The sequence below is a fragment of the Prionailurus bengalensis genome, chromosome D1 (assembly GCF_016509475.1).
Source record: "Prionailurus bengalensis isolate Pbe53 chromosome D1, Fcat_Pben_1.1_paternal_pri, whole genome shotgun sequence".
NCBI lineage: Eukaryota > Metazoa > Chordata > Mammalia > Carnivora > Felidae > Prionailurus > Prionailurus bengalensis.
The window spans coordinates 11,777,184-11,792,106 of NC_057346.1; the positions used below are offsets into that span (position 1 = coordinate 11,777,184).

The 14,923-nt window shown below is 44.1% G+C and overlaps 1 protein-coding gene and 1 non-coding gene across 7 annotated transcripts in view; both read right to left on the reverse strand.

Annotated features, from left to right (window-relative positions):
• Window positions 1–9,419: 9,419 nt before the first annotated feature.
• On the reverse strand, window positions 9,420–9,523 carry LOC122484524. Its single transcript, XR_006297595.1, has one exon. It is a non-coding gene; the product is annotated as a U6 spliceosomal RNA (small nuclear RNA).
• A 3,265-nt stretch (window positions 9,524–12,788) lies between these two features.
• Window positions 12,789–14,923, reverse strand: part of USP28 (ubiquitin specific peptidase 28) — a 67,089-nt gene continuing 64,954 nt past the window's right edge. For all 6 annotated transcript variants that reach the window (XM_043579376.1, XM_043579374.1, XM_043579375.1 and 3 more), the window contains one exon: window positions 12,789–14,023. In XM_043579376.1, the coding sequence (XP_043435311.1) occupies window positions 13,848–14,023 (176 nt within the window). In that variant the 3' untranslated portion in view covers window positions 12,789–13,847. The remainder of the gene's footprint in view (window positions 14,024–14,923) is intronic.

The following is a 14,923-nucleotide window of genomic DNA, read 5'->3' on the forward strand; positions in this document are numbered from 1 at the left end:
ATAGTGATCCTAATTTAAGAATGAAAAATCAAGGCATAGTTTTCTAGCAAACATGTTTCTGACTTAGATTTTACTTGTATAATATGCTTTTAAACTCATAACATTAATTATGTACTTGATTCATTACTAAGGAAAATATATTGCAAAATTGGCTCCATCATAGAAAATCTAGTGTGAATAACCACTGCAGATATAAATAGAAATGCTAGAGAATATGCCTTGGCAAATGAAAATGAATTATTGGCCCAGGATAGCCTCTTAAGATAGGAAGCTTCCTTGTTTGTGTTCATTTTCTGCCTCTGACACACAATTTGAAGGGGAGCTTCACAATATATCTTCGTGATTTTGTAGATTCCTTTTTTTTTTTAAGTTTATTTATTTTGAAGGAAAGAGAGTGCACGAGCTAGGGAGGGGCAGAGAGAATCCTAAGCAGGCTCCAGATTGTCAGTGCAGAGCCCGATGTGGGGCTGGAACCCACGAAACGTGAGATTGTTATGCCCAGAATTCGTGATCCCCAAACACCAGCAGGGAGCCGAGTCCGATGCAAAAGCAAAGAGCCTTTATTCGAGATAGGTCGAGCTCAATCCCCTACCTGCACTGCGCAGTGGTGAGACACCGGAGAGAGAGAGAGCGGGTTTCAAAAGCACAAAGGTTTTATAGGGATCATGGCCTTAGCCGATTGGCTGGGGAAGGGTCGTGGCCTCAGCCGATTGGCTGCCAAAGTGTGGTCCCAGATCAGCAATTATCAGCGTCACCTGGAACTTGTTAAAAATGCAAATGTTGGGCCTGGTGGTCACAGACCCACTGAATCAGAAACTCTGGGGGTGGGGCTCAGCAATCTGTGTTTGAACAAGTCTTCCAGGAGATTCTGATGCACCTGAAGTTTAAGAACCACTGTGTCTGAGGTTGTTTAACATGTTTGGCCTCAGTGTATACAGAACATTTCTCACTGGTCACCTATTAACCATTGGCTGTCAGCCTTGCTGTGCTATATAAATACCTAGCATCAAACACCATCCCCAGAGACTCTGATTTAATTGGTTTGGGGAGGGGTCAGTTATTAAAATGCTCTCAGGTCATTCTAAGCCTGGACAGGGTTGAGGGCTCCTGCCTCTGGCCCCTACCTGAGAGAAGCCCTCCCTCTTCTCACACTTTTCCACGCCTCTCACACTCCCCTTCCTCCCTCCTCAGACTTCAGAGGAATGCATCAATCGGTAGCTTGCTTTCTTAGAAAACATAAGTTACTCAAGGGGGGGATGCGTGGTCTGAGGTTTGAGCAGGAACTTCTTTCTGCGGCCGTGTCAGGGACATAGTCACTAGTCAGCCGGCCTAGGTCTGCTCTTTCAAGATCGTGACCTGAGCTGAAGTCGGACACTTAACCGACTGAGCCACCCAGGTGCCCCAGTTTTGAGGATTCTTAATATCCCAGAGGAAGACATACTCTTGTTTCTGCTACGTTATGGGGCTGTGAGCGGTCAGCTCTGTCTTCTCGGCGTGAAGTTAAGAAATAGTGTGAATGAGTAGTTGGGTGAACAACTATTCTGGTTTGCCCAGGACTGGGCACTTTCAGTGCTAAAGCTAGGAGAGTCCCAGGCAAACCAGGGCAAATTGATTACCCCAGAATGGCTGTGCCTAAGATCTACCCAATGTGGGCATGTACGTGGACAGAATTATCAGCTTCTCAGCAATGTCTTCCACTTCCACCATATGCAAAATCACGTTATAAATCCTTCAAAATGGAACCCAAATGTCAGCCGAGCTACCCAAGTTGTGGCTACAAGTAAAGTCCCCTTCACAACGACCTGGGTGCCTTTGCTTGTCCCACCTCCACTGGCAGGCCCTCAGCCTCATTACCCACCTCAGGTCTTCCTCAGACATTCGTGCAAGTCCTCGAGGAAGAGCCTCAAGCTTACCCATAAACCTGTCTGTCGGGTGAAAGCACCCTGCACCTGTTCCTCTCACTGCCGTCTACACCCCCCACCCCACTCCCCTACTCAGTCTAAAGAGTCCACGATTCCTGCAGAAGAATAACTAAAGGTGCTCACTCCCAGTGTCCGCAAAGAGGTCACTTCCCCAAGCTCAGAGGCATGCGGGATTGCTTGCAAAACGGAGACCCTGCTCCCCAGCACTGGTGCTGCGCTTTGCCTGCTCAGCTCTGGGGCTGCTTGTGCTCAGACGCCTCCCATTCTGGACAAAATGGCCCTGGCTTCTTGATAGCCGCTGCTCAAGCAAGAACACACACACACACACACACACACACACACACACACACACACACCCCAACACAAGTATAAACAAGTTTGCTGGCATAGCCCAGCACAGTTCCCTCCTCAGAAAAATAACACGGGGTTTGTCGGTTTGTTTTCCTGAGGACATGAGTCAGCCCAGGTGCAACTTCATCTCCAGCAACTTTTTTTTTTTTTAATTTATTTTCAAGTGAGTTACCATACGGTGTAGTCTTGGCTTCAGAAGTAGAACCCAGTGATTCATCTCTTACACATGACACCCAGTGCTCATCCCAAAAAGGGCCCCCTTAATGCCCGTCAACGTTTACCTTCTTACCCAGAGTGGGGTGCTCTCTGGGAGTCATGGTTTCTCCAGAAAGCTCCTTTCCCTTTTATATGTGTCCTTTTGTGAATGTCCAGTCGATGTACACAAATCCAAATGACTCCTAGGTAAATACATTTCTGAGCATAAAAGGGCAGTTTGCACCAGTTGTATTCTGTCTTTCTATGGTTCCAATACCAATTTCACCAACCTGAGGTGGGGTATCAGGTTGGGGTAATCAATTTGCCCTGGTTTGCCTGGGACTCTCCTAGCTTTAGCACTGAAAGTGCCCAGTCCTGGGCAAACGGGAATAGTTGTTCACCCAACTACTCATTCACACTATTTCTTAACTTCATGCTGGGAAGACAGAGCTGACCACTCAGGGGTGAGGCTCAAATATCCACGAGTTATCCTTGGATCTTTAGAGGATCTACAAGATGGATGCATCTCTTCACTCATCCATCTGGTCATTTATTCCGTCATTTAACAAATATGCACGGAGCACCTACCATATCCTTGGCATTGTGCTAGGAACCAGGAATAAAAAGGTAAAAGACAAAATTTATCCCTGCCCCTCGTATAGGCAAATAGGGGAGACAAATACTAATATGAAATCACTTAAATAAAGGGAAATGGTAACCACAACAACCCTTACAAATTTGGAAAGGTATGTGCTTCTATAAGATCACGCAACAGGAGAAATTGCAACCTAGCCGGGAGTCCCGCATGGATACCCTAAAGAAGCAATAATTGGGTAAAAGCTGAAGGGTGGACAGCAGTTCTGGTTGGAGAAAGAAAAATGTAGAACGCAAGGCGAGTGAGGTAGGAAGCAGCCAGACTTGCAGAGCCTACAGGTCATATTACGGGACACTGTCTCTACCTTCAGGACCACAGGAAGCCAAGCATGTGGCCAAGAGTTGGAACTCAGCCCCCAGGTGACCACAGCTGTACCTGCTCCCTCTCCTCTAACACCTCACCCGCACACAGTTTCCCTGATGACACGATTGTGTAGGGAGTAAGAGTTTACAAAACACTTCCACGTATCTTGGTAGTATTATTAAACACATCTTGAGAGGTTTTTTGGAGGTTGGGAGAGCAGATATTATTTGGTTTGCTAATGAGGAAACTGAGATCCAGAAAATTTAGGCAACCTGCCCATGGTGAGTAATTACCTGGTCAGGACTTGAACCCAGGGCTTCAACATCAGGGCAGTCTTTCTTCACCCCATCCTGTTGCTTCTTAAAGTTGGGTTGCTGAGATAATCCACCAGACCAAGGGAAAAATTAGCAATGAAGCAGAAGGAAAAACCAAAGAACTACAAAGAAAAATCTTGTCCTTTGTGCTTTTGTTGAGGCCTAAACATAGGGTTTTTACTGCCAGGTGGCTCACCTGTTCCTTCTGGTGGCTCCCAGCCTTTGTCCCAATCCCATGTTTGCAGGTGCTAATGGGATATTTGTCACCAGCGTGTGATCATGTCCTCCAATGGAAACACACACACACACACACACACCCCACACACACTAAATATTTGTTAAGAAAATATTTTGTCTTCCTAACTTTCCCTATCAAGGACACAGCAGCATTTTTTAAATGGGGATGAGAATTGTTGATTGATTCCCAAATAATCAACAGCATGTCATTCCCAGACAGGGATGTGAATCCACTTTTAGAGGAAGAAGATGCTTTTCACTTAAAACTGCCACTGTTTTCATCTACCTACTTTGTAGGGAAAATAATGAGAGATAAAAATAGAACTAATTAAGTCTTGGCTTCAACTCAGCCTTTTCTCATGTAGACTTGCAGCAAATTATTCTAACATGAAAAACACTTCTTTATTGTGGCTACACATGGAGAGGTGTGTTGTCATGTGTATTAGAAACAGCAAAGGACACCAGTCAATCGGAATTTCAAGTCAAAAGCTTTTATTATGTGCACACACTGTAAGAAAGAAACTCAGGGACTCACCAGATTTGATGCCTCAGTGCCATCCTCCCCACCAGCCTGCCTTTGGGTCTGAAAACCTTGCCATCAGCAGACAAGGCATTCCAGAAGATCCCTATTAAAATACTCATCTGGAGCTCAGTCAGTTAAGCATCTGACTTTAGCTCAGGTCATGACCTCACAGCTCGTGGGTTTGAGCCCCACATCAGGCTCTGTGCTGACAGCTCAGAGCCTGGAGCCTACTTCGGATTCTGTGTCTCCCTCTCCTCTGCCCCTCCCCTGCTCACACACACACTCTCTCTCCTTCAAAAAAAATAAACATTAAAAAAAAATTTTTTTTAATACCCATCTGTTACCCTTCTGGGCTTCCAAGACTCCAAGACTCTAGAGGAAAAAGTCCTAAGGGAAGCCAATGTGGGTTAGACACATTTGGGGATGGGAGAGAAGTCAGAAGTAGTTTCATGAGCTTCTGGACAGGAGATGTGTCTTAGCAGCCAGGATGAGAGCAAAGGACACTCAGAGTTAGGAAAATGTTTGTAGTCACTGGCTTCAAACATAGAACCAAAGAAACTGGAGGTCACTTTCCACTCTACTGATTGATGGATTTATTTTTTAAGCCATTCTTGCTATTTCATCCACATCTATAGAATGTAGATTAGACTTCTCTGTTGCTCAGAATTTTTAACAAAGCCTCAAAGTCAAGTCCCATGGGTGCTATGTGCCCCCAATTCTAAAGACAGGGGCTAATACACTGCTTCCAAGAAAGGGCCAAGCTGGCCAGCGCCACACCCAACAGCCTATATAAATGAAGCACACAGATTCATTAGGTGGATTCCTGGAAGGGAATTCTTAACAGTTGGTGGGGGGCGGGTATGGTGATGTTCTCAACCCTTCTATGTGAGAACAGGGTGGAGATGGACCTCGAGAGAACCATGTAGAGATGGGAGTTGTTTCTAGCAGGGCAGACAGTACCTGAAACACACCCACCCCACCCCTGCTGAGCTGCGGAAGCTGCATAGGCCCACGCCTGCTGCCCTCAGGATGGTGCCCAAGAAAGTTCTTGAGAAAACCTGACCTGTGTTGCAGAGGCACAGAGAAGGGTGCCTGGTACCCAGTGAGGGCAGTCTGAATCAGGAGGCTGGCCGGAGTGGGGCATGACAGCAGCACCTGCACTTGGCCTCTGTGGGGCGGGTGGTGAGCTTTCCACAGCCCAAGTGGATGCAGGGGAGCCAGTCTGGGTGACACTGTCCCAGAGCACTGCTGGGAGGGGCGAATGACTTAACCAAGAGCTTAGAAGGTCTGTAAGTCAGCCAGGAAGTCCAAAAGCCACATCAAAGGACAGTGCGGAGGTTTCCACAGGGTTGTCTGGAGAACACATAAAATACCTCACACAAGAACTAGTAATTGCATTCCTGATCTAACAAAGGACATTTGAGAACCAGGAGAATATTACTGTTTTTTGTTTGTTTGTTTGTTTGTTTGTTTGTTTTTTAAAGTAGACAACATCCCTTGCCTTCTCCTATAAAGCCTCCTCCCTCAGGCTCTAGGGGAGCCAGGAGTTGGGGGTGAGGAGAGGCACAGAGCAGGGGGGAGAGGAACAACATCCTGTGGCCGCTTCCTTACTGCTAGCCCCTGACCATCGGGCCAAGGCCTGGACTAAGGTGAGGGGAGAAGTGCCCAAAAAAAGAATGACCGAACTGGTCTAGATGGGTCCAGACTCTGCAATACATGCAAATCTTTGTTTTAAGGCTCCCACATGACAGTACAGCTATGCAATCTTCCTGAGATGCTGTCAGGGGCAGGGAAACGGGATCCATGGGATCATAATGGAAGGTGGCAATGGAACCAAAAAGAAAACTATTGACTCCCTGTACCTTACCAAGCTCAAGCTTTTCCATAGCACAATTAAAGAAAAAAAATGTATCTAAAACAGGAGAAGAATCAGGCAGAAGACGCTGTAGTGTTTCTATCCAGCATGAGGTCCGATCCCTTCAACATTTCTCTCTGCCAGTCAGATTGGCCAATATGAACACTTCCACTTGCCAGAGACCCATAACCCTCTGGATATCTACGTACGCCCCAATTACTTAGAACCGACCTGTGAGCCCTGCACAGGTCTGGCCAGCCCTTAAAATTCTCATCCTGTGACAAGTTTCCCCATGAGAACTGCATCCAGGGCTCTGCTCACACTGAGTCACTGCTACATCTATTTTGTCCTTGACTCTTAAAACATTAACTACGAGGTAAGTATTTTCCTGTTTCACAGACCAGGAAAACACGTTCAGCCAGTAATTGAGCTCAGGTGTGTCCGATTCCAGTGTCAATATTCTTTCCATGAAACATCTTCTTAGAAGAGACACCGATTCTGCCGTGATTTGTGGGTCAGGAAAGCTGGAAACCTGTGCAACTCATGGAGGAGATCCGGCTATTCCTTACGCAGGGATAGTCAGGGTGACTTAGTGAACGACCATGCTACTTTCTGGCCATCACTGGGAATTGTGTTCTTACTATTAAAACCTGCATGCCACCTTGAGAAGACCGTCTTCGGCATGCAAGGACACGTCTAGCCCACCATCAGGACTCTAGACAGAAAACGGGCTACCCTTCCATGTCTGCTTTAGCACTGGGACCAACATACATTCAGTTTTGAAGAATGACTACTGCTGGTTCCTGGGCACCACTTTCGTGCCGACATATCAATTCCAAGTCGCCTACATTCTATGGGAGGTCTAGCCTCTATTCCTACTCAAAGTTAATATTCCTGTTCGTTGCTTATCATCACAGTTTCTGGTCCACCTGATGTAACAGGAGCAATCAGGCTTATTATCTTATTTTTGACAAGGGGAGAGACCAGGTCTCTGTCCTGTAGGACACATTCACCTGCCTATAAATGGTCCACAGGAGGTCGAGAGGTCATCATAACCTGCGAACAGCCTAATGGGCAGTGCAGCAAGCCACAGTGTTGAAAGGAGGAAGACATGGAAAAGGTCCTGAAAATCTCTTAAGCCAGTTCTACTCTTCCTTGCAGTAGATTACTAGTTCAGTTTATTGTCCAACAACTTAGAATGCGGGAAATTTTTTTTCAAGGTTCAGAAAAAAGTACTGTAATGACCAAATAGCTGAGAAGCTGAGCCTACGAGCAAACTTTAGGGAACTGATGTGTTTATGGGAATTAAAAGGAAGGTGAATTACAAGAACTCTATTTTCGATATCTCTATCAGAGTCGAGTTCAACATGAGGAGTGCCAAAACACATTCGTCCAGAAAACATGAAAGCCTGTAAACTCTCACTGAAGGAGGTTCTAGAGCTTTTTTTGTAAGACCAAAGAATTCGGGGTGTGGGCGACAACGTAAAAGCCACTTCCTTAGCAGGCACAGATGTTCTTTGAAGGAGTGGCTCTCAGCTGTGCCTGTACATCAGAATCACCTGTGATGCCCTTCTAAGCACAAGCAACTGGGTCCCAGCCCAAATCTAACAAGTCAGGATCTGCAGGGTTGAAGGCCAGCTGCTGTTGTTTTACTGTGACACGGATGATCCTGGACTGGCAGCCAAGGTTAAGAACCACTGCTGAAGAGCTTTCCGTTAAAAAAGCAGACCCCCCGCCCCCCACCCGCCTCGGGGCGCCTGGGTGGCTCAGTCAGTTAGGCGTCCGACTTCAGCTCGGGTCACGATCTCGCGGTCCGTGAGTTCGAGCCCCGCATCGGGCTCTGGGCTGATGGCTCAGAGCCTGGAGCCTGTTTCCGATTCTGTGTCTCCCTCTCTCTCTGCCCCTCCCCCGTTCATGCTCTGTCTCTCTCTGTCTCAAAAATAAATAAACGTTAAAAAAAAAAAAGCAGACCCCCCTCACCCAACCCAAACAAAAAAGAAATGTAAACAAAAGCAAAATATAGTTCCTTGAAAAGACCTAATAAACCCCTGAAAATAGTGATCAGAAAAAAAATACACATCACCCAGTTTCAGCATCACTAGAACATCATAGATCCTAGGGAGGGAGGGAGGGAGGAAGGAAGGAAGGAAGGAAAGGAAGAAAAAGGAAGAAAGGAAAATGGAGGAAGGAAGGAAAATCATGAGGTATTATGAACTTTCTGCCAGTAAAATATCAATTTTAGATGAAACAGGACAAATTTCTAACAATTTTCCAAAATTCACACAAGAAGAAGTAACCCAAAAAATCCAAAAATGCTGTAGGTATCAAAAAGACTGCTTTACCATAATGAAAAGCACGCCTACAAAAACATGTAATTCTAAGCTCAGACGATCTCAGATGAGAGAGCATTTCCCAATTCATTCAATAAGGCCAGAATAATCTTGATACTAAAACCCTGACAAGAATGTAATAAGAAAAGTAAAGGCCAGTTTTTCTCATGAACATACATGCAAAAATCCTTAACAAAATATGAAAAATTCCATGTACATATGAAAATATGATCACTGTCTTCTGGCAACACATGGTTTAACACTTAAAGTGAATAAACATAATTCACACATGAACAGAATAAAGGAAAAGACCCACGTAATCATTCCAATAGATCTAGAAAAAAAGTTGATAAATTTCAACAGGCATTCATAATTTTTTAAAAAACTCTTTGCAAAACAGGAATAGAAGGAATCTTTCTTTACCTAATAAATGGAATTTACAAAAAGCCTACAGCATACTTAATGATGAAATATTGAAAACTTTCCCCCCTGATATTAGGACACAAAGATGCCCAGTATCACCACTTCTATTCAGGATTGTACCAGAGGTCTTAGTAAGTGTGATCAGGCAAGAAAAATAAATGTTGCAAGGACCTGAAATAAAGAAATAAAAGCCATCATTCACAGACAATATAATTGTGCACAGAAAAAAAAAATCTTTACAAAAAATTACTGATCAACTATTAGAATTAGCAACTGAACTTATCAATGTCATTAGATACAGAGTAGATATAAAAATATCAATTTCTTTCTCAAATTTGGGCGTCATCCTTGTGCAGAGGCCGTGCTAATCTCGGTATTGTTCCAATTTTAGTATATGTGCTGCCGAAGCAAGCACAAAAACATCGATTTGTTCTTAGATGCCAGCAACAAAACAATTAAAAATGTAATTCCAAAAATGACAACACTTACAATACCTTGAAAAACATCAAAGATCTAGGAATCAATTTATAGAAGATACGGAAGAACTTTATACAGAAATTAAAGAAAACCTACATAAGCAGGATATACAATGTTCATAGATTAGAAGATGTCAATTCCAAATTATCTATAGTCACTGTAAACCTAATCAAAATCCCTGGAAATCTGTATGTGTGAAACTGACAAACTGATTCTAAAATGTATACGGCAATACAAAAGATTAAGAATAAACAAGATGATCTTAGGACGTTCAAAACTGGATGATTTATTGTACTGGAAATCAAGATTCATAAAGCTACACTAATTAAGACAGTGTGATATTGCTACGAGTAGACAAACGTACCAATGGAACAGGTAAAAGAGCCCAGAAACAGAACCCTACATAGACCCGTGGTTTATGACAAAGGCACAGTACTGGGAAAAACACAGTGAAAGCTACTGGGGTCAGTCAGCTAACTGGGAAAGGTCAAACAGCAAAACTTCTGGGAGATAACACAGAATGTCTTCATGACATAATGATTTCCTCAACAGGGCACAATACCGTTAACTGACCGTGATGGGAAAGACTAGTAAATTGGACGATGTTAACAATTTGTTTTCATCAAGCCATCAGGAGCGAAAAACCAGAGTGGCAGAAGATACATGCAATGCATATAAAAAGTTTCCGTAACTGGGTATCTTTTTTTACAGTTCTTACACATCAATACGTTAGCAAGACAGTAAATCCAACAAAACAAGGAGGCAGGAGACTTAACTAGGTATTGCACAAAATAGCCAAAGGCCAATAAGCATGTAAAGAGATGCTCAACATCGTTAGTGTGCAAAGGGCAAATGAAAACAGTATCGCACATCTACCATAATGGCTATAATTAAAAATACTGACAAAACCAAATCTTGACAAGGATACAGGGTAACAGGAGCTCACCAACTACCACGGGAGTTTCAGTTGGCATAATGGCTTTGGGAACTTGTGGGACAGTGCCTAATAAAGACGTAGCCATCTATCCCTGTCACCCTTTGTGACCCACATGCCCTGTGGCCCAGTAATTCCACTCACAGTTCCATACCAACAGAAATGCATTCGTGCGTGCATAGAAATACATGCACATGCATGCTCCTGGCAGTGTTAGATAGTAGCCAAAACCTGGAAACCAAAATGACAATTAGCAGAATAAACTGCAAGATAGGGGCATGCAAAGAAATACAGTAAACCAAGCAATGAAAATGGATAAACTACTGCTACAATGAATCATTCCTTCTATCCCATCTCTGCTATACCCCAGCCCTTCATTCAGTCCTTGCCTCTGGTTCATTCATTACTTCAACTATTCTATGTACGTACTTCACGCTTCTCTCTTGAAGCAGGTAGGAAAAAAACGCGTTCATACACCTTGGAGTTCTGAAAGGAGCTAACAAATGCAAGCACAGGAGGGCTGCAATTCCAGCTAGCCAAAGAAAGCCTAAACCCAGTCTCAAGGGAATTTATGCTGAGGTCAAGTGCCCTGACCAAACCCTTAAATCGTTCTGGGTAAAGGTCAAATACATTTCTTCCCTCTCTCCTCCCACCACCTTCCTGGCCCTCATCCTGCTTTTTCACAATCCTTTAAACATGTGAAAACCATTCTTGGCCTGAGGCAGTTTGTGGACCCCTTAAGAAACCAGGCTGTACCCAAAGCACCCAGTGAAAGTGAGTTAAGACATTACTCCTCAGCACCCCACTGGGTGGTTTGGGTGGCTCCAAATGACAGAAACTACCCCACACCAAACATACAAATGTCCATCTGTTCCTGTCTTGGTCGATTATAGACTCCCAAGAACTGACCAGAAGGTAGCACATGTAGAAAGGTACAAACCAAAAGATTTTACAAGACCGCCAAGGACAGTTGAACGGTTGTTTAAAGCACAGGCTATGCAGTGAGACTGCCAAAGGTTCGTGTCCTGGCTCCAGTGCCTAAAACATCTATGACCTTGGACAGACCAGTCCCTGTCATCATCCCAGGGCCATTACAGAAAGTGAAATAATACAACTGGGCACAGGGCTCAATGATGACAGAGATTAAAAAGTGAACAGCAGGGGCGCCTGGGTGGCTCAGTCGGTTGAGCGTCCGACTCCGGCTCAGGTCACGATCTCACGGTCCGTGAGTTCGAGCCCTGCGTCAGGCTCTGGGCTGATGGCTCAGAGCCTGGAGCCTGCTTCCGATTCTGTGTCTCCCTCTCTCTCTGCCCCTCCCCCATTCATGCTCTGTCTCAAAAATAAATAAACATTAAAAAAAAATTAAAAAAAAAAAGTGAACAGCAAACGGTGGCCCCCAGAATTTTAAACAGTGAAGCAAATTAAAGGGTAAGAAGACGGATCAATTTCCCATGAAACCACGATCCTCGCATTGAGCTCTGAAACACAAACACAGCTCTGAAATTCTGTAAAGGACTGCCTACTGTTAATTTAGTCAAAATGTAAGAAGGTCGGTTTTAAGTGAATTTTTTTTTAAATGTCTTTGTTTTTCTTAATTTTTTTTTTAACTTTTATTTATTTTTGAGACAGAGAGACAGAGCATGAACTGGGGAGGAACAGATAGAGAGGGAGACACAGAATCTGAAACAGGCTCCAGGCTCTGAGCTGTCAGCACAGAGCCCGATGCGGGGCTCGAACTCACGGACCGTGAGATCATGACCTGAGCCGAAGTCGGACGCCCAACTGACCAAGCCACCCAGGCGCCCCTAAGCGAATAATTTTTTTGCCTTCTAAATTACAAAGTAGATACACTTTGTGCAGTGCACCTAGCAAAGGGGGTGTGGGACACCAGCCACCACTAGGGGCTGCTCAAGAATCCGCAAGATTCTCAACCCTTTCATCTGCTTTTTTTTTCTTTTAAAGAAGAAAAAATGAAGCACCTGGGTGGCTCAGTCGGTTAAGCGTCCAACTTCGGCTCAGGTTGTGATCTCACGGTTGACGAGTTCGAGCCCCGCTTTGGGTTCTGTGCTGACAGCTAGGAGCCTGGAGCCTCCTTCAGATTCTGTCCCTCCCCAGATCCTGCTCTGTCTCTACCTCAAAAATAAAATATAAACATTAAAAAGAACCTTTTTTTTTAAAGAAGAAAAACTGGAACGTGACAAACGCTTACTGAGTTTACCGACTTCCAGAAAATGGGTGCTTAAATGAAGGCCATCCTGGACACCAAAGGTACAACAGATACTTTTATTGCACATTTATAAAATCTGCATAGTTGTATCGAGTGTTCTTCCCGCCCACTATTCCCTCATTAACGTTAAAATTTGGGTTAAAACACGATATCCAATCTGGAGCCTTTTAAAAATGGTCAACAGGGGATAGTTCTCTCTCTACATATACATATATATATTCTTTTTTTTTCTTTTTACAAACCCTCACCCCTTATTTTTTTTCGGAGCACAAAAGGGGAGGGGCATCCAAACGTTCTTTGGGGCCAGCAGCGGCCTCAGACACCTGCTGTTGACAGTTTTCGGATGCCAGAAGCTTTTACTGAAATCCCAACGCTCTCCTGTCTTAGTGACGGTTCACAACGCCGTTCAGTCTAAGGTCCTTACTGCTTTCCTTTCTTTCACTCGGGACTGAGTGTGAGGTTTTCTGGTTTATTTAAAATATATAAAATGAGAGAGAGAGAAGAAAGGAAAGGCAGCTTTCTTTTGACTTTGCAGCCCTTGCTGCCACGTGCCCTTAGGTTTCTACCCACACGTGAAGGGCGGTAGTTCATTAGCAATGCATTTTGTCTTCTCCCATCAAGAGACAGGCGAGGCTCAGAGCTCTCATCTCTTGCCATTTAGAACTTTGAAATGTCATCTGTATTTGATAAAATAACTAGTAGCTGTTCATCTGGTTCAGGTTCTGATGGATCACCCTTCTATTCCACTGTCAAAAATATTTATGCCTGCAGGATAATTTTAAAAGTGGCAAGAGAGTTACAAAAAAGCTCGAGCATTCGAACACGCGTGTAGGTACAAGAGGCATTTCAGGTCTTGTGACGTAATTCGATACCTTAATACAATGGTTCTTGTCTTTTGTGATGAAATTGCTTTTATGATTCTGTACCTAAAAAGTGCAATTTTATTTTCAATCCTTCTTTACACGCAGAGCATGGTTGGGGGCTGGATCTGAATCTTACTTTCCCACCTAATTCCTTCCCCAGGGCAAACACTGTGATGACAGACTTCTGTGCAACAGGCAGGCAGCCACGGACCAAAGTGGGCCTTGAACATGTGGGGGCTTACTTCACTGTCACAGTTGACACCCCCTGAATTGACTCCATGACAGCTGCAAATCGGCTACAAAGGTCATAGGGAGAATTGGGTCGAATAGTTGGAGGCTCCTTCAAGACAATGATTTCTGCAGAAGGATCGAGAAGCCTGGGTAGGAACTCCCCTAAGCACAGCTGTAGATTTTCTGTGGAGGGAAAGCAGATGGTTACATATACAGCTAAACAGATCTCTGAGTAAAAAGTAGTTAAGTCTGCAACTATATGGGAAGGTCTTCCACAGAGTCCATCCATCACCCAGCCTCGAAGGTCACTGCATTGTGCTGGCCAGTTAACAACAAATAACAATTCCTTTAAGTCGAACCAGGGGCAAAGACTACTTGCCAGATATACCAAAGAGTGAGGTCACTGCTTTAAGCCGTATGATGTGTGCCAGGATAACACTGCCTATTCATTTCACTAGCAGGCCTTCTAATCTACCATCCGTCTAAAATTTGAAAAACTGGACAGGATACTCTCTACCATAAATAGAATGGTGTATTTTCTTTCGATGATTAAAGCATACCAATGTGCACACATGGCATTAAGTAAAGGTATATATCACACACACACACACACACACACACACACACACACACACACATATAGACATAGTCTAAAGAAAAACCCAAGGGGCGCCTGGGTGGCTCAGTCGGCTAAGCGTCCGACTTCAGCTCAGGTCACAATCTCGCGGTCCATGAGTTCGAGCCCCGTGTCAGGCTCTGTGCTGATGGCTCAGAGCCTGGAGCCTGTTTCGGATTCTGTGTCTCCCTCTCTCTCTGACCCTCCCCCATTCATGCTCTGTCTCTCTCTGTCTCAAAAATAAATAAACGTTAAAAAAAATTAAAAAAAAAAAAAGAAAAAGAAAAACCCAAGATGTTAAAAGGAAATTCATATTAATACTGTAAATGTAAACACTTCAATAAGTCAATAGAATATCTTTACATCAGTGAGAAACTAACCAAGAGGCTTCATATTAGAATACATACCAACTTTCTAAGTCTACCAAACTCACCTAAAAATGACTAGTTTTAAGCTCCCCTCTCCAA